This window comes from Pocillopora verrucosa, chromosome 1 (genome assembly GCF_036669915.1).
Source record: "Pocillopora verrucosa isolate sample1 chromosome 1, ASM3666991v2, whole genome shotgun sequence".
Classification (NCBI taxonomy): domain Eukaryota; kingdom Metazoa; phylum Cnidaria; class Anthozoa; order Scleractinia; family Pocilloporidae; genus Pocillopora; species Pocillopora verrucosa.
This window is the reverse complement of record NC_089312.1, coordinates 36,166,691-36,189,548: the sequence shown is the minus strand read 5'-3', so window position 1 is coordinate 36,189,548 and position 22,858 is coordinate 36,166,691. Positions and strand designations below refer to the sequence as shown.

The following is a 22,858-nucleotide window of genomic DNA, read 5'->3' as shown; positions in this document are numbered from 1 at the left end:
GAAAATCTAAGGAAACTCCAGCTTCAAAGGACAAGTACTAAGACGGCTGATCATCTATTGATGGGCATCAATTCATTTTACTCTAATCAGCTGGCGGTAAATGTTATTAGCTTTCCTTCACAGCTTTAGCTCTTCAGGGACTTTAAGAGCGTCCTTCTTTGGTTTGGCTTCACTGAAAGGCTTATTCACCTTTTGCAATGGAATATTTTGTCCATAAAACTCTCCTGAAATATCTGACGCGCAAAAATAGACAAAGTTTGCCGTGATCATATATTGGATTTGACATGGCACCGTTTTTATTATACTTCAACTAAGGAACAACACCATGGAGCAGTTTGACGTCAGACGTGCTCTTAAAATGAGGGTTGTGCGCAAGAGTCTTGCTAATGAGGGGGTTGGGGGAGGACGGGGGCGTAAAACAGACAGAACACTCTCAACTGATGCCTTATTTCGTGAACTTTCATTCGGAGGACCGCAAGGAAATTCAAGGGAAAAGAGAATTCAAAGAAAAATTGAACTGTGTCATGTGTGAGTGCGCATTATAAGATGCAGCTCAGCGTACTGTCATCTAAACAGCTCGTATTTTCGAAAGCATGTGCTTGTCGCTAAGATACCGAAGTCGTCAATTGATTTTGACTGAAGTAAAAAAGAATTACTTAAATACAAGAAAATTATTAAGAACAACAGTTCATCCTCCAGATACGAGCGTGATATTAATTCATAGTTTTTATCATATACAGGTATTTGGAAGGTCTTCCCAACACGTTGATTTAGTGAGTTTCTGTGAGATCACAACCCACCAAACCAAAAAGGCTGCGTAGTTTAGGAGACTAAATAGTGCCATGGAATTAAATAGATATGAGTTTCCCTTTAGGGACTGACGTCTGCTATTTGATATTAACTTCTTAATTCGTGACGAACGTAGCAAGCCTCTGTTCGCGTGAAAATGGAACGTTGAGAGTAGGTTAAAATAGAATATTTAGAAAAATTCAGTGACGGCTGATGATATTTGTTCCTCTTTTGTGAAAAACAACCGGAGATCAAAACACTCCTACTGTCATGTGAAAAAGTTTTGTCATTCGTTTTTTGAAATTTCGCCCTCAGTTTTTAATTTCCAACTTTTTGAAATTACAATACTCGTTCTTTGTGTCTTTGCTTATTTCTATGTTCCAAGTAAACGAAGTACAGTCAGAGATGCCTTGTTGCTAATACGGTTGCTGGTAACTGCAAAACTCTTTTCTTGATTCTGATATTTAAGACATCAAGGAAGAAATATTGGCCACCCACAAAAGATCAAATATAACCTACTTAACTTAAAACTTCCTCGGAATATTATCGTGTCAGTTTTAAAATTATTCCGTCCATCACTCGCTGATTTTGTTGATGGTTTACGTACGCAAATTCACCTGCGTGGGCGAACCGACTTTCAGAGATGGAAAAATATTGGAATAAACTGATCCAGTGTCCTTAAGATAAAACTAGAAGAAATCAAAGACTAGGTTTTAAGATCAAATGAAAAAGAGAAGAAGAAAGACGCTGATTGATTGTTGTAAATATCCCTCCCTAGGGGATCATCTCTAAAATATTCAGCGAAAGTACCTATAATTATCTTGACGGTAAATGTTTTTTACTATTTTTTTCTTCCTTTGCAAATATCATCTTTGCTCAACACATTTATAGAAAAAGTCTTAATTTAAAGGTATTAAATTTTTTGGCTCTCTCTTGGTCCAACAAAGGTCGTAAATGCGTTTTTTGCAAAGCTTAACGTGAGATTAGATCACAGATAACGTCGCACGCACTAACAAGAGGATGCAGCTGCGTGCGCCGCCTGTCAACTTATTTATTCAAAATGCTAATATCTATTCCGGACTATGAAATCAAATAGCACAGAGGAATCTGACTCCTCAAGCGTAGAATTTGAAGATCATATCGATATTTCGCTTCTTCCCGACAAGAAACACCATAGAAGAAAAAGAATCCGAGATTCAAAGTTCGTGTGCGGAATTTGGCAAATGTTCGGCGGGAAGAACGCCGCTTACGGCGTTGCGACAGCTGTGTTGTTGGTTTCAGTGTTTCTTATCGTCGCGTTCGCTCGGCCATCGTCTTCTTACGAAACTGCAAACAAGAACAGTAGAAAGAATTCTCGTTATGAACAGGCTAAAAATCCTTCTAGTCTGGGACATGGAAAAGAACAGAAAGGCTCGCATTCACTACGGCTTCCAAGACACCTAGCACCGATCGAATATCTCCTATATTTACATCCTGATCTAACAAATTTTGATTTCTCTGGGAAGGTTGATATTCTTCTCCTCTGTCATGAAACCTCTACCAACATAACCCTTCATGTAGGAACAAAAATGGATTACTTTGATGTGGCAGTTGCAAGAGTCGAAGGCGAAAACATTCTAGAGACGTTAACTGTGACGGAAACTTCTCGACTGCCGGGAGAAATGGTTGTCATAAGTCTCGCCACTGAACTTCAAAAAGGGAGTCATTACTTTCTTGTGATGAAGTTCAAGTCGAAGTTAAGTAGGGGACTTGCTGGATTCTACCTAAGCAAATATCGTGCATCTGGCGAAACGAGGTAAGTTTCTTTTTCGTAGTTTAACCAGACAATTATTGACCTTAGAAGAAATAAATCGCGGGAATCCCTTTCATTTGCTGTATGATTGGCTTCATCTTTCCTTGCTAAAAATGTATGGCTCTGATGTAGAAAAATTTTTCTTGAAATACGAATTGATGTTTAGTTAAGACTTCGTGTAAAGATGTTTTTGAACAGAAATTAAGGTTTTTGTCGTGTTTGCTTAGACACGGGTATTTGCTTTCAAAGAGGTATATCTCGTTTCTTCTTGTTTAATTGTATTTTCATGACCAACCTTGTGTAATCGTATTTTTGATTTCAGTATTTACGAAATAGCTTTGCTTATAGGAAGTGTGAAAAAGTTCTTTATTTTTCCTCGCACTTTTATTTTTCTGATATTCTTCTATTTAAAGATATGAAGTATAGCGCAGTAAGAAACTCACGGGAAAGAAAATTTAAATGTGCCGTTAAATTAATTTAAATACGCTAGGAAGAGACATCGAACGAAACTCGGATTAGTAAGAAAATTTACATTGGCATGAAGTAAGCAAATAAATGTATAAATCAAAGCGCATTCGACAGATTGGACTATACTTTGGCTCACTGGAAAGATTCTCTGATGGTATGAAATAGATAAGTATAAAGATGTAAATAAATATGTAGAATAAAGCGCATAAAACTTCTTAACATTAGGTCTTTGTCCTTAGATTACTTTGAACTTACCCAAATATATTAGTGCTTTAAAGTTTATCATTTGATAACCAATTCATACCCGTCTGGCTAAAGATGAAAAACACCTCATGCAGTTTAATTTATTAATTAAATGTTGAAGATTTGTGATAAGACATAAGGGCAGCATTGAAAAGTTAGCCTATGCTCATTTTTGTTTTAAACATTTTCTTCTCTTAAAGGGAGGTAAATAATAATAAAATAATAAAAATAATAGTCAATGTACCATGGTTTGTGCAAGTATCTTTCAATCTTTGATGTAAATTGTGCTTATATTCTGTACTGCATTCTACAGTCTTATTGCAGCTATTAATTCCCCCACAAGGAAGCATTTCACATTGTCTTAATATATTTCACTGTGGTTATCAGTTAACAGGAAGTAATTGTAAAATTCTGCATTTTCCATCAAAAATGAAAAAAGCCAAACACTGAGTATAAAGCCATGTTATCATGCACTCCCTTAGAGTTTTAACTGAATTTTGGATCACTGGAGAATCACTCACTTGTTTTACATGTATTTTTGTCTATATTTAGTTCTTTTGATAAATTAATGATTTGTGAACCTTAAAGGAACCTCATGGTGGAACATACAGTTGTTAAATTCTCCAAAATAATCTTTAAGTTAAAATTTGTTGTCATAATGTAGTACTTAATAGAAGAACAAATTGCCCTTTTCCTAACTGGAATTCTGGGTGTGTTGTCACGTTGGCTTGTAGTATGTATTATGGTTTCCCCCATCCTCTGCATAATCCCCTCGGAACTTGTGTGAACAAAAGAACTCTTTTCTGATGGTAATAGTGGCAACTGTGTCATATCATACAAACCAATATGGTACCTTAGAGGAAATCCAAGCGTTAATTTTCCTTGTATTTGTTTCCCAATTTTAAAATCAATCCTTATAATTTGAGACATTTTCATCATTGATTTAATGAAACTTGTTCTACCACTGGAGGTTTCCTTTAACCCTTTCACTCCCAAGATCTCATCAGTAATTCTCCTTACTGTCTGCCATACAATTCTTGTGATGTTAGTTTTGAGAATTTGGGATTGGATCAATTTACAATCCCATAATTGATATTTTTCTTTATTCTCAACACTTGTCTTCTTGATATTGTACTGATATTGAAAGGAGAAATTCTTTCTAGGGCTGACTCATGGGAGTTAAAGGGTTCATGGAAGGCCCTGACTAAACAACTCAATACCAGTTGTTACTCCTGAGCCAGGCACAGATTTGGATATTTTATCATCTTATCTGATTTTTTTAATACAAAATCCTCATCTATTTTACTTTTGAAAATATTCACTTACCAAACATGTTCTTTCCCAGAGATCTTGATATACCAACACATGCCATTTTGCATGTAGTTTCTACAAGCTTTCAGTTGATACTCATATGGCTGCATTAATTACTATGTTTGGTTTCTAGATATCTTGCGACAACCCATTTTGAACCAACAGATGCAAGAAATGCCTTCCCTTGCTTTGATGAACCTAACATGAAAGCAAAGTTCACCATTGTCATTACAAGAGAAAAACGCCATGTGGCCTTGGCAAACATGCCACTGAATTACACTGAAGGGGTAAGTTAATTCTATCAATTTTTAAAACCAGTAAAGTAAAAGCATTTAGTATACACAATTTTGTGGTATTGTAACTTGTCTGCAGATGCTTGATAGATTTACCATCTCTTCCCTGTTTGCCTTATAGCTTCTTTATCATAGCTTATCAAATTCCTTTTATTCCAGTGCAACAGTGATGTTGAGCTCTGCACTGTTTGCCTTATAGCTTCTTTATCATAGCTTATCAAATTCCTTTTATTCCAGTGCAACAGTGATGTTGAGCTCTGCACTGTTTGCCGTATAGCTTCTTTATCATAGCTTATCAAATTCCTTTAATTCCAGTGCAACAGTGATGTTGAGCTCTGCACTGTTTACCTTATAGCTTCTTTATCATAGCTTATCAAATTCCTTTTATTCCAGTGCAACAGTGATGTTGAGCTCTGCACTGTTTGCCTTATAGCTTCTTTATCATAGCTTATCAAATTCCTTTTATTCCAGTGCAACAGTGATGTTGAGCTCTGCACAGACCATTTTCAAAAAAGTGTTGAAATGAGCACGTACCTTGTGGCATTTGTTGTTTGTGACTTCAAGAGCATAACAAATACAACCAGCAGAGGTGTTCAGGTATGTTTTTAAAATATTACCAAAAGTTCATCCAAGATGTATGTTCACTAAAAGTTTGGATGTCACTTAAACTTATAGTCAAGTGGGCATGTATGTCGTAGCTAATCACTACTGATTTGATTCATAACTTTGAATGGTGTAGAGGATTGGGTGGGCATTGTGCATGTTGGTGCAGCAGCAAGTCAACAGTAAAGGTGGCAGTGGTAACATGAGACTCACCGGGTGCTGTTACCCTCATTTATACAGTTCTCTTGCTAGTGAAAAATAGAATTTGCTTGCTGGCAGTTTCCATAATCATCTCAGGTGTTTAGCCTAGCTCACACTCAACCTCCAATGACAACACAACTGATATTTGATTGCCCATGTAGGTGACTTAAATCTTTTTGGCAATGTTCTCTACCCAAAATAATACTCAGGAAACTAAACCTTCTTTGTTTTTCCTTTGTGCTCCATACATATTCAATTAGTGATTGGTAATGAATATCAATTTATTTTAAGGAAAAAGAGGTTTAAATTAAAAGGCATTGTTCATGTATATTTTGCTGTGTGTCAAAAATTTCACAAAGAGAACATTTTAGAGACCCATTTGTTCCCTGGGTAATTGAAACAGGTCAAAACAGGAAAGAAGAATTGGGTTAAATGTGAATATATGAAAATCGTAAATGTGAACAGCAGTGTAAGAAAAAAAGTGATCTTTGCAGTACTAAACACTGCTTCAGCAGTAGTGAAAATTAAGGCCTGAAATAAAATCAGGCCAGTTTAAGATTTGAACTTATGACCTGATTTGAACCAGTGACCTCTGCAATACTGGTGCACTGCTCTACCAACTGAGATAACAAGCCAACTAGGAGCTGATCATTATGTTGGTTCATGATAAACCCCATGATGTGATGAATCAGTGACTGTGTTTATATATGAAAATCATATATATTAACTGCAGTTTAAGACATGAATATGAAAGCGATCTTTGCAGTAATGAACACTACTTAAGCAGTTGTGAAAATAGGGCCTGAAAAAAATTCAGGCCTGTATGGGATTAAAACTTATGACCTTATTTGAACCCAGTACTGAGGTCATGGGTTCAAATCCTGTACCGGCCTGAACTTTTTTCAGGCGTTGTTTTTTACAACTGCTTAAGTAATGTTCATGACTAGGAAGATTACTTTCATATTTAAAAATAAGGTTGCTGACATGGTTATTATTTTATGTGTGGAAAGACTACAAGCTCAGAGTTCATGTAGTAAATCTGATTTTTTCTGGCTTCTATCCTGACATGTCCATGGTTGGCCATTTATTCAGGTTTGGCAATATTTATTTTTTTTCAAGGTCAGTGTATGGGCCCCACCAGAGCAGATTGATCAAGGCCAATTTGCTTTAGATGTTGCTGTAGAGGTTCTGGAATATTATGAACAGAAATTCAAGGTGGACTATCCACTTCCAAAGCAAGGTACATGTTGATTCACTTTTGTTCTTTTTGTATCTTTCAAACATCCTATCTGTTTGTAGGGAAATCCACGGAAAGTTTGAAGTCAGTGCTGGTTACACTAAACTGACAGAATGTGGTCAGTTATCCTACAAGGGTTATTTATTTACATGTTCTTCATGATTACAAATAATATAAGGTAATCAGTCTCTAGAGTTTAATGAAAATGCTAAGTGGAAGTTTACAAAGATGAGTAAATTAATTCCCCTCAGAAGCTAACCTATTAAGTTACTTGTTTATTTATGCAGATAAGGGTATTTAATCTAATGGAAATCTTGTCAATATGATGATGTCATGGCATTATGTATAATAGATCTCATAGCTATACCTGACTTTTCTGCTGGAGCCATGGAGAACTGGGGTTTGATCACTTACCGCTTGACTTCATTGTTGTATGATGAGGGAAAATCGTCTGACTCTAACAAGCAGTGGGTTGCTGTGGTTGTTGCTCATGAGCTTGCTCACCAGGTTTGTTTATTTTACAAACAGAAAAAAAGAAGGAACAAATTTCAAATTGTCTTTATCTTTTGTTTATTTCAAATTTTCCTTGGATAAAAGTCTCCAATTCAGGTGTATGTCTAATTTTTTGTTGTTGTCTTGTCATTGACTTGTAACATCTTCAGAAAACAACCACTGCTGACAGTTTGTTTGTTGCTGCAAGGACCACTGTGATTGGCATTTTTTTTTGTCTCTTTGTTTCCTTTGGCACTTCCTATATAAAATCTCTGTAGCATTAAACTTCATTTAACTTCAAATGATAAGTACTCTAAATGAACTTCAATTAAAAATGACATTACTAACTATTTCATAACATTTATGTTGATTTAATTTAAGTTAAATAGGAGGAAACCTTTTTTAACTAACCCTTTTTTGGTTTAAATTTCTTTAAACATTATTTTGAGAATATAAATGCAAATCATTAGGAAATACATTTTTTCACTTACAATAGACTTGTAAAGTCAACACTAAATTTAAAATAGAAGAAATTTTTCCTTCACTTTCATGAGCAGAATCACATACTTGCTAGGGCTTAAAACACAATTTGAAGCTCTCCTAGCTTAAATGTCAAGTCTAAAGTTACAATTGTCTTCACTAATCTAGCAAGAATTTTTAAGAGAGTTTTAACTCTTCAAATTGGTGTTAAAACTAGACCATTAAAAAATTTCACAAGAAAAACATGAGCATTTTTTTCAATTGATGTACTCAGTGGTAGTGATCAAGCCCTAAATTTAGATGATATGGACTATTGTTAGGCTCATGTAATCCATGGATGTAACCAAGCTCTTAGAAGCAAATATTCAACAATTTAAGAGAATGGATTCAATATAAATATTGACTTTTTAAACTATTGTAAAATCCTGCATATGAGAACTTTTCAGAAGTTGATAAGGGACCAAGTTATTACATCTTGATGACTTGAAGACATTTTTGGCTTGGCATTTATGACCCTTCGAGCAGTTATCGGTGTGGACAACATTGACAATGTCATGGCGTTTCATCAAGTGACATATAATTTCAGCTGCATGTTGTACTGTATATGTACCATGCTGCATTAGATTTCTAAATGAATCCTGCACTAAAAAAAAAAATTTCACCTAAAATTTTTTAGGAATTGTCATTGACTGATTATACAGTAACAAGTTAGGCTTATCTTAAACACGCTCTTGCCTATATGCAGGCTTTTGCTGTAATCATTTTGTAAAAGTTATTATAAGATAGCAAATGTTAACATACACTGTAAAGGATAATTTTGTAAAAAGTTCTTAACTTTGAAACAATGAAGTCTAATCTTTTGTCGTGACTCTGGTGATATTGTACACAGACCTCATTGCCATTCCGGATTTTCCCACTGGAGCAATGGAAAACTGGGGTCTTATTACATTTCGCTTGACTTCAATCCTGTATAATCCCGGCAAGTCATCAGACAGCAACAGACAATGGGTCGCAGTGGTTGTTGCTCATGAGTTGGCTCATCAGGTTAAATCTGTAAAGTTTTCATTGTTCAGTATACCCCAGGCAATAGTAAAACTTGATATTTTAGTTGAAAAAGTGATGGCCAGTTTAAGTTCGTGTTTGATTTTTTGGACAGGTCCAAATTTTTTCTTCTGCTTTCATTATAGATAACAGATGATGTCAAAATGTGGTAAGAACGAAAAAGTTGCACATAAGGCAGCCACTGATGTTCTTACCACATTTTGACTAATGTTCTGTGATCTTATATAACCTTACAGACTCACTGTAACATGGAATCTATTTCAACCTTTTGAATATTAAAAAAACAAATTGTCCAATACACCATAAGTAAGAACCAATCAAATGTGTGTATGACTCGACTCATCATATCATATATAGTCATATCAGTCAAGAACCAATCCATTGTGTGTATGACTCGACTCATCATATCATATATAGTCATATCAGTCAAGAACCAATCCATTGTGTGTATGACTCAACTCATCATATCATATATAGTCATATCAGTCAAGAACCAATCTATTGTGTGTCTGACTCAACTCATCATATCATATATAGTCATATCAGTCAAGAACCAATCCATTGTGTGTCTGACTCAACTCATCATATCATATATAGTCATATCAGTCAAGAACCAATCCATTGTGTGTCTGACTCAACTCATCATATCATATATAGTCATATCAGTCAAGAACCAATCCATTGTGTGTCTGACTCAACTCATCATATCATATATAGTCATATCAGTCAAGAACCAATCCATTGTGTGTCTGACTCAACTCATCATATCATATATAGTCATATCAGTCAAGAACCAATCCATTGTGTGTATGACTCAACTCATCATATCATATATAGTCATATCAGTCAAGAACCAATCCATTGTGTGTCTGACTCAACTCATCATATCATATATAGTCATATCAGTCAAGAACCAATCCATTGTGTGTATGACTCGACTCATCATATCATATATAGTCATATCAGTCAAGAACCAATCCATTGTGTGTCTGACTCAACTCATCATATCATATATAGTCATATCAGTCAAGAACCAATCCATTGTGTGTATGACTCGACTCATCATATCATATATAGTCATATCAGTCAAGAACCAATCCATTGTGTGTCTGACTCAACTCATCATATCATATATAGTCATATCAGTCAAGAACCAATCCATTGTGTGTGACTCGACTCATCATATCATATATAGTCATATCAGTCAAGAACCAATCCATTGTGTGTCTGACTCAACTCATCATATCATATATAGTCATATCAGTCAAGAACCAATCCATTGTGTGTGACTCGACTCATCATATCATATATAGTCATATCAGTCAAGAACCAATCCATTGTGTGTCTGACTCAACTCATCATATCATATATAGTCATATCAGTCAAGAACCAATCCATTGTGTGTATGACTCGACTCATCATATCATATATAGTCATATCAGTCAAGAACCAATCCATTGTGTGTCTGACTCAACTCATCATATCATATATAGTCATATCAGTCAAGAACCAATCCATTGTGTGTCTGACTCAACTCATCATATCATATATAGTCATATCAGTCAAGAACCAATCCATTGTGTGTCTGACTCAACTCATCATATCATATATAGTCATATCAGTCAAGAACCAATCCATTGTGTGTCTGACTCAACTCATCATATCATATATAGTCATATCAGTCAAGAACCAATCCATTGTGTGTCTGACTCGACTCATCATATCATATATAGTCATATCAGTCAAGAACCAATCCATTGTGTGTATGACTCGACTCATCATATCATATATAGTCATATCAGTCAAGAACCAATCCATTGTGTGTCTGACTCAACTCATCATATCATATATAGTCATATCAGTCAAGAACCAATCCATTGTGTGTGACTCGACTCATCATATCATATATAGTCATATCAGTCAAGAACCAATCCATTGTGTGTCTGACTCAACTCATCATATCATATATAGTCATATCAGTCAAGAACCAATCCATTGTGTGTCTGACTCAACTCATCATATCATATATAGTCATATCAGTCAAGAACCAATCCATTGTGTGTCTGACTCAACTCATCATATCATATATAGTCAAATCAGCTAAGAATCAAAACAACTCTTTCCTCCAGGTATTGATTGTGAAATGCGCTAAAAAAAGAGAAATGTCTGATTTACACCAAACTTTAAGAAGCATGCTTTGGAATACTCTTGCTTTCTATTTTCATTAGACCAACAGATACTTTACTGGATGTGTGAATGTGTCTGTGGCTTTAAGATAAAAAATTTACAACCTCACTGATGTTACACATAAACATCTGTTGATAATTGTTTTACAGTGGTTTGGTAATTTGGTTACCATGGAATGGTGGAATGACTTATGGCTCAATGAAGGATTTGCTAGTTTTATGGAAAATGTTGGAGTGAGGCATGTCCACCCAGAATGGAAAATGATGGACCAGTTCTTCTTGGACAAATTTCAAGTTGCAATGGGTTTGGATCAACTCAGTAATTCTCATCCAATCATGGCTGAAGTGAGAGACCCTGCTGAGATTAGTTCTTTGTTTGATTCAATTTCCTATGACAAGGTAGGCACAAGCAGAAATTTTTTCAGCAAAGGCTATAAGGTAATAACTGATCAGGGTATTTTCTCTAACCAGCAATGAAAAAACAGTAACCAGAGGGAGATATGTGGGTCCCCAAAGGGCATGAGCAACTATTTCGCTCAGTGGCATGTTTTCTGAAGAAGATAGCTCTTCAGAAACAAATAGCTGGTGAAAATGCTGGCTGCTGGTGCTTCTGGAGAACACTGGCATATGGTTTATCTTCCCTTTTAAAACTGCTTCTTGTTTGATAATTGCTTGGCACAATGAATGTTTTATAATATAATGTGCTACATGTAGTTTCTAAATTAAAATGATTGTAATTGGAAAGAAAGGATGCAGTTTATCATTTTTTGTTCTTTAATACAAAATTTATCTTCTTTTTTGTATAAAATATGCAAAAACAGTAACCAGTTTATTTTCATTTATCATTGCAGTGTACTTTTACTGCATTTATTTCAGTTTTGTTCTGACTTTAAAAGATGTTGCTGTAGCATCATGACCTGTCACTATTTTTCATTTATTTACTAATCCAATTTCCCGAATATTTACATTTTTCTATCTCTCTTAAACGTAAAATTTTTACATCTAATACTTTAAATTTTTATAATAGGGTGCTGCTATTATTAGGATGTTGGAAGATGTTCTCGGAAGTAAACTTTTCTTCAAAGGATTACAGAACTACCTCAATAAGTACAAGTTTAGTAATGCAGAGACTAATGACCTTTGGCAGTGCCTCACAGATGAAGTTAAGGTACACATGAACAGCCCAGTCTTAGAAATACCCTGTGTAACGATAGTGTGCTCGATTTGTTTTGTTTCTGTGGACGCTTGTGGCAGAGAAAAAGTTGCTAAAATGGGTTTAGTTAAGGGTTTAGCTTGGATAGCGTGGTACAGTGAAGCAAACAGTGGCAAAAAATTCGCTCTGGCGAAGGGCTAACGCTCGAAAAATCAGCTTGGAAACTCTTTACGGTGGCCAATTAACATTTCAACTCATTTGAGAAAACCAAATTATCTAGCTGGAAAAATAGCTGCCCAACATTTTGTCATAGATTCCATTTAGTTCCAATTTCCTCTCCTTCCTGACCATTAACTTTGTAATGTTGACAGGAAAGTGGTGTAAACCTTGATGTTAGAAAAATGATGACAACATGGACGAGTCAAATGGGCTTTCCTGTTATTAATGTAACAGTTAGGAGAGACGCCAATGGCAAAGCAATGCTTCATTACCAACAGGAGCGCTTCCTTGTCCATCCCGATACTAGATCCCCATCAGATCCTGCGTAAGTTTTGTTTGACTGGTTAGTCATTGAACTGTTTTGTTATGCAATTTTCTTTGGGGTTTAATCAGGAGAGCTTTTTCATATAACGCTCTTATTTTTGTTACAGCTATCGCTGGGTAATTCCTTTAACATATGTGACTCAGCAGAATCCTTCCGAAAGACATGTTCAGTTGTTAGAGCGCCAAGCTGATGATGGTAAGGCTATACAGGTCTATGACTAAACACTGACCTTAGTCTTCAAGGCCACTTTATACGGCTACAGATTTCCTGTAATATTTAACGGACGATTTCAGCTTGATTCCAGTCCTTGAGTTGTTCGAGTTGTTCCATTAATATAGCGGTTTGTAACAAATCAACATAACTGACAGCCAAGGCCCATGCAGTTGTTCAAAGCGCGGATTAATGGTGACAAAACATACTGCGCTATCCACCGGATAGCGTTATTCGTCCTTCGAACAACCGGGGCCAGATACATAAAGTTTACCCACCCATTTTCACGAGTAGTTTGATGGGTTTTAAGGACTATTTACCTCCCTTCCCTCGTTACTGATGCAGTTTCTTTGCAAGATCGGCCCCTGCTATCAAGCTAGTAAAACCCGACCGAAGCCTTGCTGTTTTTTCTCTGCCGCTACTTTCGCGCCGTCCGTTAATTCGCACGGTTTTCGCTCCGTTTTGCTTGCTGAACGCCTATTAAAAGCTACTGCAATAGTAGAAAATCTAGTATTGTATTGTGGCTATCTACAAATGAGAAAACAAGTGGTATACTTTCGGAGCGTGGCGATGCACACACTTAGATAAGGTTCAAGACAAACAGAAATGTGTGCATATTTACCCCTTTAATGACGTGTTGTGCGTGAGCTTTTTCTCGTTTTGTCGTTCAGAACTATCTCTGTGTATTTGGTTTTTAGTTTTGTTACGCGGTGTATCTCCCGATGCCACTGGTAATTCTTGGATTAAGATGAATGCCGGACAAAGTGGATATTACCGTGTGAACTATGATGAGGGAAACTGGAACAACCTCAAAAAACAACTGAACTCCGACCATACGGTAAATTATCAACAGACTAAAGCATAGTTAAGTGGGACGAGAAACACTTCCCGTTCAGTAGACCAAGTAAATGATTTTCAAAAAGACCTCTAAGTGAAATTTTACCCTCTGTGAGTGCTTTGTGATAACCATATCCATGGTTACCAACTAAGGCGAAGCATTAAACTAGCTTAATTTTTTTTTCTCTAGAAATTGCTCGGTGCCGATCGCGCAGGCTTGCTGAATGACGCTCTTAATCTTGCTCGGTAAGTAACTATAACATGCAGACCTCTGCTCCTGTCTCTTATTTCATAGCTGCAGAGAAACAATCTAACGTCAGTTATGTTTGGTTTGTATGCTATAGCGCTGGTAATCTGGATTATGACCTGGCGTTAGGTCTCACTGATTATCTCAGTCAAGAGCAGGAATATGTTCCATGGATATCAGCGCTTAACGGCTTGGCCTATTTTGCCACACAGTTTTCAACATACGACATGGAAAGAAATACCCAGCACTATCGCATATACAAGGTTAGTTTTGTTGTGTCATGATGGGAGACTGATTCGAGATATTTAGTGGAAAAAATTCACTCGCGCCTTGCATATTAAAGGACCAAAAATTCATGCACCAAGAAGGTCTCAGTTGCACGGCGGCCTGAAGATTAATACAACATTTTCATGCGCTAAGAGCGAGGGTCTTGCACGGCGGCGTCAAGACAAATGCAACATTTTTAGAGAAGTTACTTGACGATATTTGACGAAAGAGCGTTGCGAGTGAGTAAAACATTGTTTTTAAAACGAGAAAGTAAACTTCATATCTTTTAGCCATTTATATTTTCTTTTCTATTTCGTAGGCCAAAAATAGTAAAGCCCAAACCTCGTCGCAAACACCTGCAGCTCGGAAGCTAAAATTTCCTCAATTTTTCTTCTTTCCTTTCACTTGCAAGAAACACTTCAAAGAGTTTTAAGTTCCTCGGAGCAGGATTCTATGCGAGCATTAGAGAACTTAACTACGATTTTCTATTACCCACCATGCAATAGCGTCATCAGTTTGCGCACTGGTCGTGATTTGCTCAATAGGCTGACGAGTTCCCAAATGTAGTTTCGTAAAAATCTTACAAACACTTGTGTCTAGGCAATAAATTGTTATGTAATAAGAGTTTCACCAGGTTTTAATAGGTAAGGGACCTTCTCTTTAATTTTTTTTTACTGACATCCTCATGCATTTTATCTTTTTTTTTTAGCTTTATATCTTGCATCAGATTCACAGGATAGCATCCGAGTTAGGTTGGGAAGAAACTGACCAGGATCCGCATTTGAAGAGGTGAATATTATAGAAACAAAAGGGAATGTCTGCATGACTTGGAGAAACATTTTATTATTTTTTTTGGCGCATTTGCTGTTGCTGTAATCTCGAACTTATGGCCACAATCATGAACTTACTTTGGTTGGTCTTTACAATTCCCCTCCCCCCTTCCGCCATCCCGGATATGTTTTTAATTTTTTTTTTCATATGTTTCCTTCAGATGAGTTTGTTAATCTTCTACCTCAAAGCCGTCGATTGTGGGTATTCGCGAGGTACTGAAAAATCCTGATGTATTTTTGCCTTACAGATATCTTCGTGCCACAATATTGCACCTCGCAAGTGATTATGAAGATGTGTTTCCTGAGGATAGACCGAAATTATTAGAAAATGCGAGAGAAGCGTTACGGCAGTTTGATGGCTGGTTGAACGGCGGAAAACCGTTAGTATTTTTATTTGTTCTGTTTATTTATGCTGAAGCAGCTACCCATGTGATATTTTCAGTGTTTTTGTTTCGTTTGACTGCTGCAGAATGTAATTCCAAATCACGTAGACCGACGATTATTACAAGATACCGCAGCCTTTATTACAAAACGTCGCAACACTTATCAGAAAGTGCGTTAGTTATTACAAAATGCGGAGGTTATTAAAAAATGCGTTATGTGTCACAAAATGCGTAGGTTATTTAAAAAAATGCGTCGTTATCACAAAATGCCGCAGAACATGGTGTTTTCGTCGAATTGCTCACTTTATACTGTTGTTGTAAAAGATAAAGGAAGCTTGATATTTTTGGAAAAATTTAACACACTTCCAGAAACGCTACACTATGTTACTATCTTAGTAACTTGATCCGAGGGTACATCCTGTATTAAGAAGACGCTAGTAAAGCTCCATTAGCCGTGTGCTTCAGCTGTATATGCAAGTTTTAATTATATAGATAATAACAAAGTTGTGGTCGTCCCTAGGATTCGACCAAACTTGAGAAACGTAGTTTATTCCGTGGGTGTGAAGTATGCAGATGAACAAACGTGGACGGAGGTTTTCCATCGTTTCCAAGCTGAGAAAGTCGCGACTGAAAAGAGAAAGTTGATGTACGCACTCACAAGCAGTCGGAACCCAGGAATTTTAAAGAGGTAAAGACCGGTTTTTTCCCCTTTCATTTAAACATATTTGTCGTTGTTTTTTCCCAAAAGCACTCAGACCTATCAAGGGGATCACAATTTTACAAACTTTAATTCAATTTATACAGGCTCACACACAAACAGATACAAACAACAAGCAAATTACGATAATAACGAGTTAAACTCACATATCAACTGAGTTGAAAACGTAAATTGGCCACCGTAAAGGGTTTGAAGGCTGACATTTCGAGCGTTAGCTCTTCGCCAGAGAGGGCTAACGCGTTAGCCCTTCATCAATCGCCCTGACGAAGGGCTAGCGCTCGAAACGTCAGGCTTTAAACTCTTTACGATGGCCAATTTACGTTTTCAACTCAATTGATAACACTAAATTACCCTGTTATACTCTCCCACCGACGCAGCACCACAGTTTCCTTAGAAACTTACCCCCTTTAAACTTACATAGTTTGGGATTATTTAAGCAATCAAACATTAGCCAGCGAAAAGCGATTTTATAGAACTTTATACTTCGTGAAAAAAGCACAGTTGACATCGTAATTTACAGACTTAAAACGGAACAATATAAAATGTGTTTTCGTTACATCGCTGCACGATTACCACGTTTCGCTGAGAATATTACCAGCAGAAATAAGGAGGACATTGCCAAGGGTACCATACCTTAGGTAATACAAAAAGTGTTTCACTGAGTCAGAGTCAAGACCGCACTCGCAAATAGGCGACGCACTACTATTTATTTTGAAAAGACGTTCTCTAAGACAATAAAACCCATGTCTGAGACGAGTGTCATCGATAGATGCATGCCTTGAAAAAAAAAAGAAAAATAATATAAGATAATTTGGTTTTATCAACTTAGCTGGTAATGTTAATTGGCTATATATCGTAAAGAATTTCTAAGCTGACGTTTTGAGCGATAGCCTTTCGCCAGAGCGAGTTTGGTCAATAGTTCATTTTAATAACGTGGAGCAGCATTCTTATTTATTTGTTAAATTGGCTCGATTACTGTAATTCTCTCCTAATACTAAGAAGCTCCCAAGCAAGCTCCTCGCGTAAACTAGAGCTGGTTCTCTGCATGACTCCCTGATGCCACCATTGCGACTTTATATTGAGCTGTATCCAATATAGCTGAATCACAGTCATGACAGTTCCAGATGACATCCCATATTCCATGAGTGGTCTTATCAGACTTTTGTACAAACATGTTGACGTGAAGCTATCAACTTTGTGATTAACAAATTTCAGAGTATTTTTATCGCTTAGAAGCCTTCTCGTAAATCTTAACTGTTTGATTTCTCATCGACATTTTACTGTGTAAACTTAAGCCTAAGTGCGTATGAGACTCAACGTTTTTGACGACCTTGGACTTAAAAAATAGAGGGGGCTGGTGTTCCTTGTAACGTTTAAGAGAAAATAATAAAATTTCGAGATTTAACAGGATCTATAATTACCGGTACTAACCATTTTTCAGCTCACTCAGAGGTCTTATTTAAATCATAATTGAGGCGACCAGCTGATACGGCTGGCTTATCAACAACCTGAAACAGTGTAGTATCTTGGACATAATTCAAAGGAAGAGAGGCGAGACCATCAATAATATAATTTGTGTAAATGAGAAATAGAGGCTGTCCTAGTACAGACCTTTTGGGGGACTCCAGAGTTGACTGTTCATCAGTCAGAGGTTGTTATCTTTGTCGGTGATAGTAACCCATTGCTCACTCTCTGATGCAAATAGTTCTGTTTGAATTCCTCTCTCGAGAAAAGGTTTGAAGGCTTTCCAGGTTTTATGCGAAATTTCCGGCATCAAATTATTCTTATTACCTTTTTTATTTAATCGCTCCCTTGTTCTTTTGATTGACCTTCTCTCCCACTCTTATGGTTTCTTTCAGGCTTCTTCGTTATTCTTTGGACCCGGGAAAGATTCGTTCCCAGGACTCCGTGGCTGTTATCAACTCGATAGCTCACAATCCAGAAGGTCGCATAATGGCGTGGGAGTTTGTGCAGCAGAACTACGATTTACTGTTCAAAAGGTACGGAAATTTAAAGCCAAATCGTCGAAAAAAAAGTTGAGGAAATACTTCGGAAGCGTCATGGAAATTGAATGAAAATGCATTTCTCGGCCGTGAATGGCATCAGCCATCTACTGTATGATGCTAATGTGTTTTTTTGCTCCCTCTATCAAGATATGGTACAGGTTCTTTTGAATTCAGTCGTCTCATCAAGGCTACTACAGCGCACTTCAACACGGAGAAGAAATTAGAGGATGTAAGGAAATGTTTCAACTCGCTGTTTCTTCTATCGAACTTGGTTAACCTTTTTCTTTGTTAAGCTTTGTTATCTAGCTGTCTGCAGAGATTATGTGTAGCTTGATAGATAGATTTTTGGTAACTCCTTCAATTAATTATTGATTGATTAATTAATTAATTAATTAAAAAACGTGCTGTTAGCAGTGAAGGCCCAAGAGAAACAATTACCTCTATCAGTTAAAATGTATAAGGAAAATGGTAAAATTAGCGAACAATGTCTATAAGTTGAAATAAATACAGAGTGAAAATAAACGAGGCGATGGAAAAGAAAAAAATTCATGAATCAAAATTGTCCATCAAACAACCATAGTAATAAAACGACTACTGGCAACATTATAACCTAACTAGTTTAGCTAAGTTTGAATTTAAGTAAGTTGTTTCTTTTAAGAAACTGCATCGACGGATAATTTAAACACTTACAACGTGGTTTATTCAAAAGTGAGTGAAGTTTATGAAATAAAAATCACTGTAAGTTGTCCATGTTTATCGAGCTGAAACACACTTGTTAACCGTTAACTTTTTACACCATGTAGAGCGCGTTTAGTGCGATTTCCCTAAAATTTTAATCTTTTTTTTTTCCAGGTGAAGTCTTTTTTTGCGAATAAAGACACAGGGTCAGGCAAGCTGGCTGTACTTCAAAGTTTGGAAAGTATTAAAGCCAATATAAAATGGCTGAAAGCCTACCGCCACACTGTCGTTGCCTGGCTTCAAGATTTCGTCAGCTCTCACGTTCACTTACCTATCAATAACCCACATCACCCTGTACATGTAACAAGTTTAGACGAGAGATACAAATATGGACGGCCTTGAATATCGAATTCTCATTCACCCGGTCAAGGTAAATTTAGAAGGTATAACTTTGTGCCAGGTATGCTAGAAGTGCATCAATATAATTGCCTTGTGTGACTTAAAACTTGAACCAGTCAAAACCTACCGTCGACTGACAATAAAACCTCTGCACTTCGCACTCGACAGAGGTATACCTTCTAAATAAGCTGGACTGTACTTTCACCCCTTCGGCTATAGTAAATCATGCAGTGAACCACTGAAGTTCTTACAATCTGACTCGCATCTCTCGGGTTGCCTTTCTTTCTTTCTTTCTTTTTTCAGTTTTCGTTTACAAGGTCATTTTTCACCCAAAGATGGAAATTGATGATCACTTCCTTTAAATCAGTTAAATTGTGAAATTTTTAAAATCGTTAGTTGATTTAAGATTATCCCGGTGGAGGATTACAGTTTAACGGCAACCCGGAAGGGATCTAGTGTGAATATAAGAATGACTATGGTTTGCTCGGGATTTACTACAGTGAATTTAATTTATCCCAATTGAAATCTTTCATTAGGGTCATAGTCTTGTTTTTAATGTATTAACTTACTTGGAAAGTGCATTCACTGGATTGTGAAAATATGAATTTAAAAATATTTATATAATACTAGCCTATGTGGCTTAACTTTTATTTTTTAAGTCAGGATTGCTTATATGTTTTGGTTTAAGGTGTTGTACATTTTCTTTTCCACAACGGAGGCGCTTTTTTATTTTTTTATTTCGTTGAGTGGAATAAAAGAGATTGTAATGGGATCGGAGAAATATTAAAAATGTATTACAATTTATTTTTCAATTCATTAATTGAAAAAAAATGTTTAGAATAACGACAATAAGGGTTAGCTTCAGCTGGGTTTAAATGCCTTTCGGTGTTTTGGCTGTGGCGGCGACTTTAAAACTTTGAGTCAGCCACACTTGATTGTTTTCATCGCTCGTGGAGATTTAAAAGTGAAATAGTGATAACGGTAAGGTTCCGTAGGGAAGTCAACATAGTCGCCCATTTCTAAGCAAATTTTAATGAGTGAAAAATATATTATAATCAAGAACTGCTCTTGTATTCGTTAAGTTTTGGATCTTGATTTTGTTTATAATCTCTCGTGTGGGTAAGGGGTGAGTTTAAATCGTAAGTAATAGTAAGTTTGATCTCAATTTGTCAGCAGTTTCATTGTCCTAATATTTTGAGTGTTAAATTTCTTCAGGGAGGCGCCATTCTTTAGGGAGCAGAGATTAATTTCCTCTAGAAAATGTTCGTAGCAGCGGAGTAGCTCAAATATATATGCTTTAGAGAAAAAGTCATGAAAAAAATATGAAAAGAAAGATGCGGCCGAAAAAGGATAATTTGGGTGAACAGGAACAGAAACAAATTGTTTCCTCTTTCAAAGAATAATATGGCCACTCCCTAGTAATGGCAAATTGAAGGGAAAGCCGTTTTGAGTAATGGCTGGAGCAAAAGGAAATTGCATACAATCAGATAATTCTTATTCTGGGGTTCCAGGAAAAATATAGCACTGTCCATCAAAAAATAAAGAAAGAAGAAGAGAGCTAATTTTTATACACAGCTAGGGATGAACTAAAAACCACCTTTACCCTGAAGGATAGAATGGTATTTGACATCTTATGGTGGTAAGACTAAGGTGACCTCGTCAGCTTCTCTTCTTGATAATGTTAGATGATGTAATCCTTTACAGTAAGGTTGCGGGCTTCTTTGACGAATTGAAGTGTTCTTTTAGGAACACTTCTTCCTTGCTTTTAATGTCTTTAACTCATGTGGTTCAAGTTGAACTTGTTGCACAATGTTATGAAATAAATGACTCTTTCTCTCCTCTTCATGTCGCTCTATTCATGTTGACGATGCAGCGTTGTTAATTGTTTTGCTTATACTCTGCACACGACAACACAGTTTGTTCACAGCCGTGTTGTTTTTTCCGGGGCCGGTACAGTTTGTCATGAAAGCGTAAAATCAAGAGCATTGTTATGAACTGATAGCACCAAACATCCTTTGAACAGACCGATCAAATGGTTGATGTCGAATAATTTGCCCTTTCGGACAGTATAGCGCGTTGGATCATATGCATTTGCTAATTTTCTGGTTCGTATTCTCGTTTAAACCTACTAAGCTGTGCGTTTGGCAAAACTACTGCTCTTTAAGAGCTTGATATAGTTTTGACTCACTTGACATAAAAACCTTATCGCTCACGCGCCTTTTGATTCAAATGTTTTCTTAAAGGTATTTTAAAAGCTCGTGGTAAAAGACTATCGTCTATCATGTTACATAAAAACCTCCTGGTCAAAAATTTGTTGAAAAAGCAAGCTTTCGGCTGGAAAATGTAGAAGGCCAAGCTAGAAAATATATGTAAATCGGAGGTCTGATAACATTCAAATGCTAATCAGAGAGCAATTGAGCTATTTTTACAGGGTACTTAAGTATAATTGAAATAAAGCCAAGGCCACAGTTTGTTTCGTTATGTTGCTATTCGTAATCACAGAATAGCTCATCTTCGCTGAAGAAAAAAAAAAGACTCACTAAACCTGCCGGACAAGAATTCCCTTTTTTTCAATTTACTAAGGCTACACATTGTTCTTCTGAGCAATATGATATGTAGAATTCCTTGCGCCAATTAAAGGTTTATTGGTGGAAATGGAAGGTGTTTTTCTTCAAAAGTTTAGCCCATGCCTGCATTTATTTTAGATAAGGCCACTTCAGGCTTTGAAGTCACGGCACACCGCTAACACTAATGAGGCAGACAATAACTCCTCTCTTTTTAAAAGAGCACAGTTCTTCCTTATTTATCGTTTTCACGCTTTTAATTTGCTAATAATGTACATGAAAAAAACCACTCAGTTCTGATTAGTTAAGATAAATGCAGTTTTCAGGTAATTCAGTGTAGAAGTGAGTTAATCCAGTGCAGAGAGGGTTAATTTAGTACAAAGAAACAAATCATACATTCTGATTGGTCAATAATCAAAGAAACTCATAGACAGCCAATCAAATGCGAGCCTTGGATGTCGCAACAAAATTTGAAAATTTGCGAGCGAAACAATAGCCGGCGTTTTAGGAAGGTTTTCTTTCGCCACCGCGGCTGAAGAACAGCTCAAACAACGAAAACTCTGTTAAAGGCACTGCATTTTGGTTGTCGGTTTGGAAAAAATGGTGTTTAGAGAAGGGAATTGCCAAGGAAATCGAAAATTACGAGCCGACCCAGCTTAGCACTTTACTCGAGCGATCCAACGCCGAAATTAAAAACAAACATGGTTAAACCTCAGAAACGACGATTCCATTTCATCGAAAGTGATTTGACACAGACTGGACAATTCCTTGAAATGTTTAGCCGGACTTTGAACTTTTTTGCGCCTTAAAGATGTGAAGATATCATTGCATATTATTGTTTTGATCGTACGCGGTTATTTTGACC

At 36.5% G+C, this 22,858-nt stretch overlaps 1 protein-coding gene across 2 annotated transcripts; it reads left to right on the top strand.

The window, feature by feature from the left end:
• The first annotated feature begins 1,835 nt into the window (after window positions 1–1,835).
• Window positions 1,836–21,274, top strand: LOC131798398 (endoplasmic reticulum aminopeptidase 1). 2 transcript variants are annotated; one of them, XM_059116040.2, is made up of 18 exons: window positions 1,836–2,584; window positions 4,737–4,890; window positions 5,368–5,493; window positions 6,820–6,940; window positions 8,799–8,953; window positions 11,308–11,556; window positions 12,185–12,325; window positions 12,682–12,854; window positions 12,961–13,049; window positions 13,763–13,902; window positions 14,092–14,147; window positions 14,246–14,411; window positions 15,125–15,204; window positions 15,494–15,625; window positions 16,149–16,316; window positions 18,206–18,346; window positions 18,500–18,581; window positions 19,205–21,274. In XM_059116040.2, the coding sequence occupies exons 1-18, from the start codon at window positions 1,872–1,874 to the stop codon at window positions 19,430–19,432; spliced, it is 3,114 nt and encodes a 1,037-aa protein (XP_058972023.2). In that variant the 5' UTR covers window positions 1,836–1,871; the 3' UTR covers window positions 19,433–21,274. The 2 variants fall into 2 exon arrangements, with proteins under 2 accessions (XP_058972023.2, XP_058972022.2); XM_059116039.2 differs by lacking the exon at window positions 8,799–8,953 and adding an exon at window positions 7,290–7,444.
• Window positions 21,275–22,858: the final 1,584 nt, after the last annotated feature.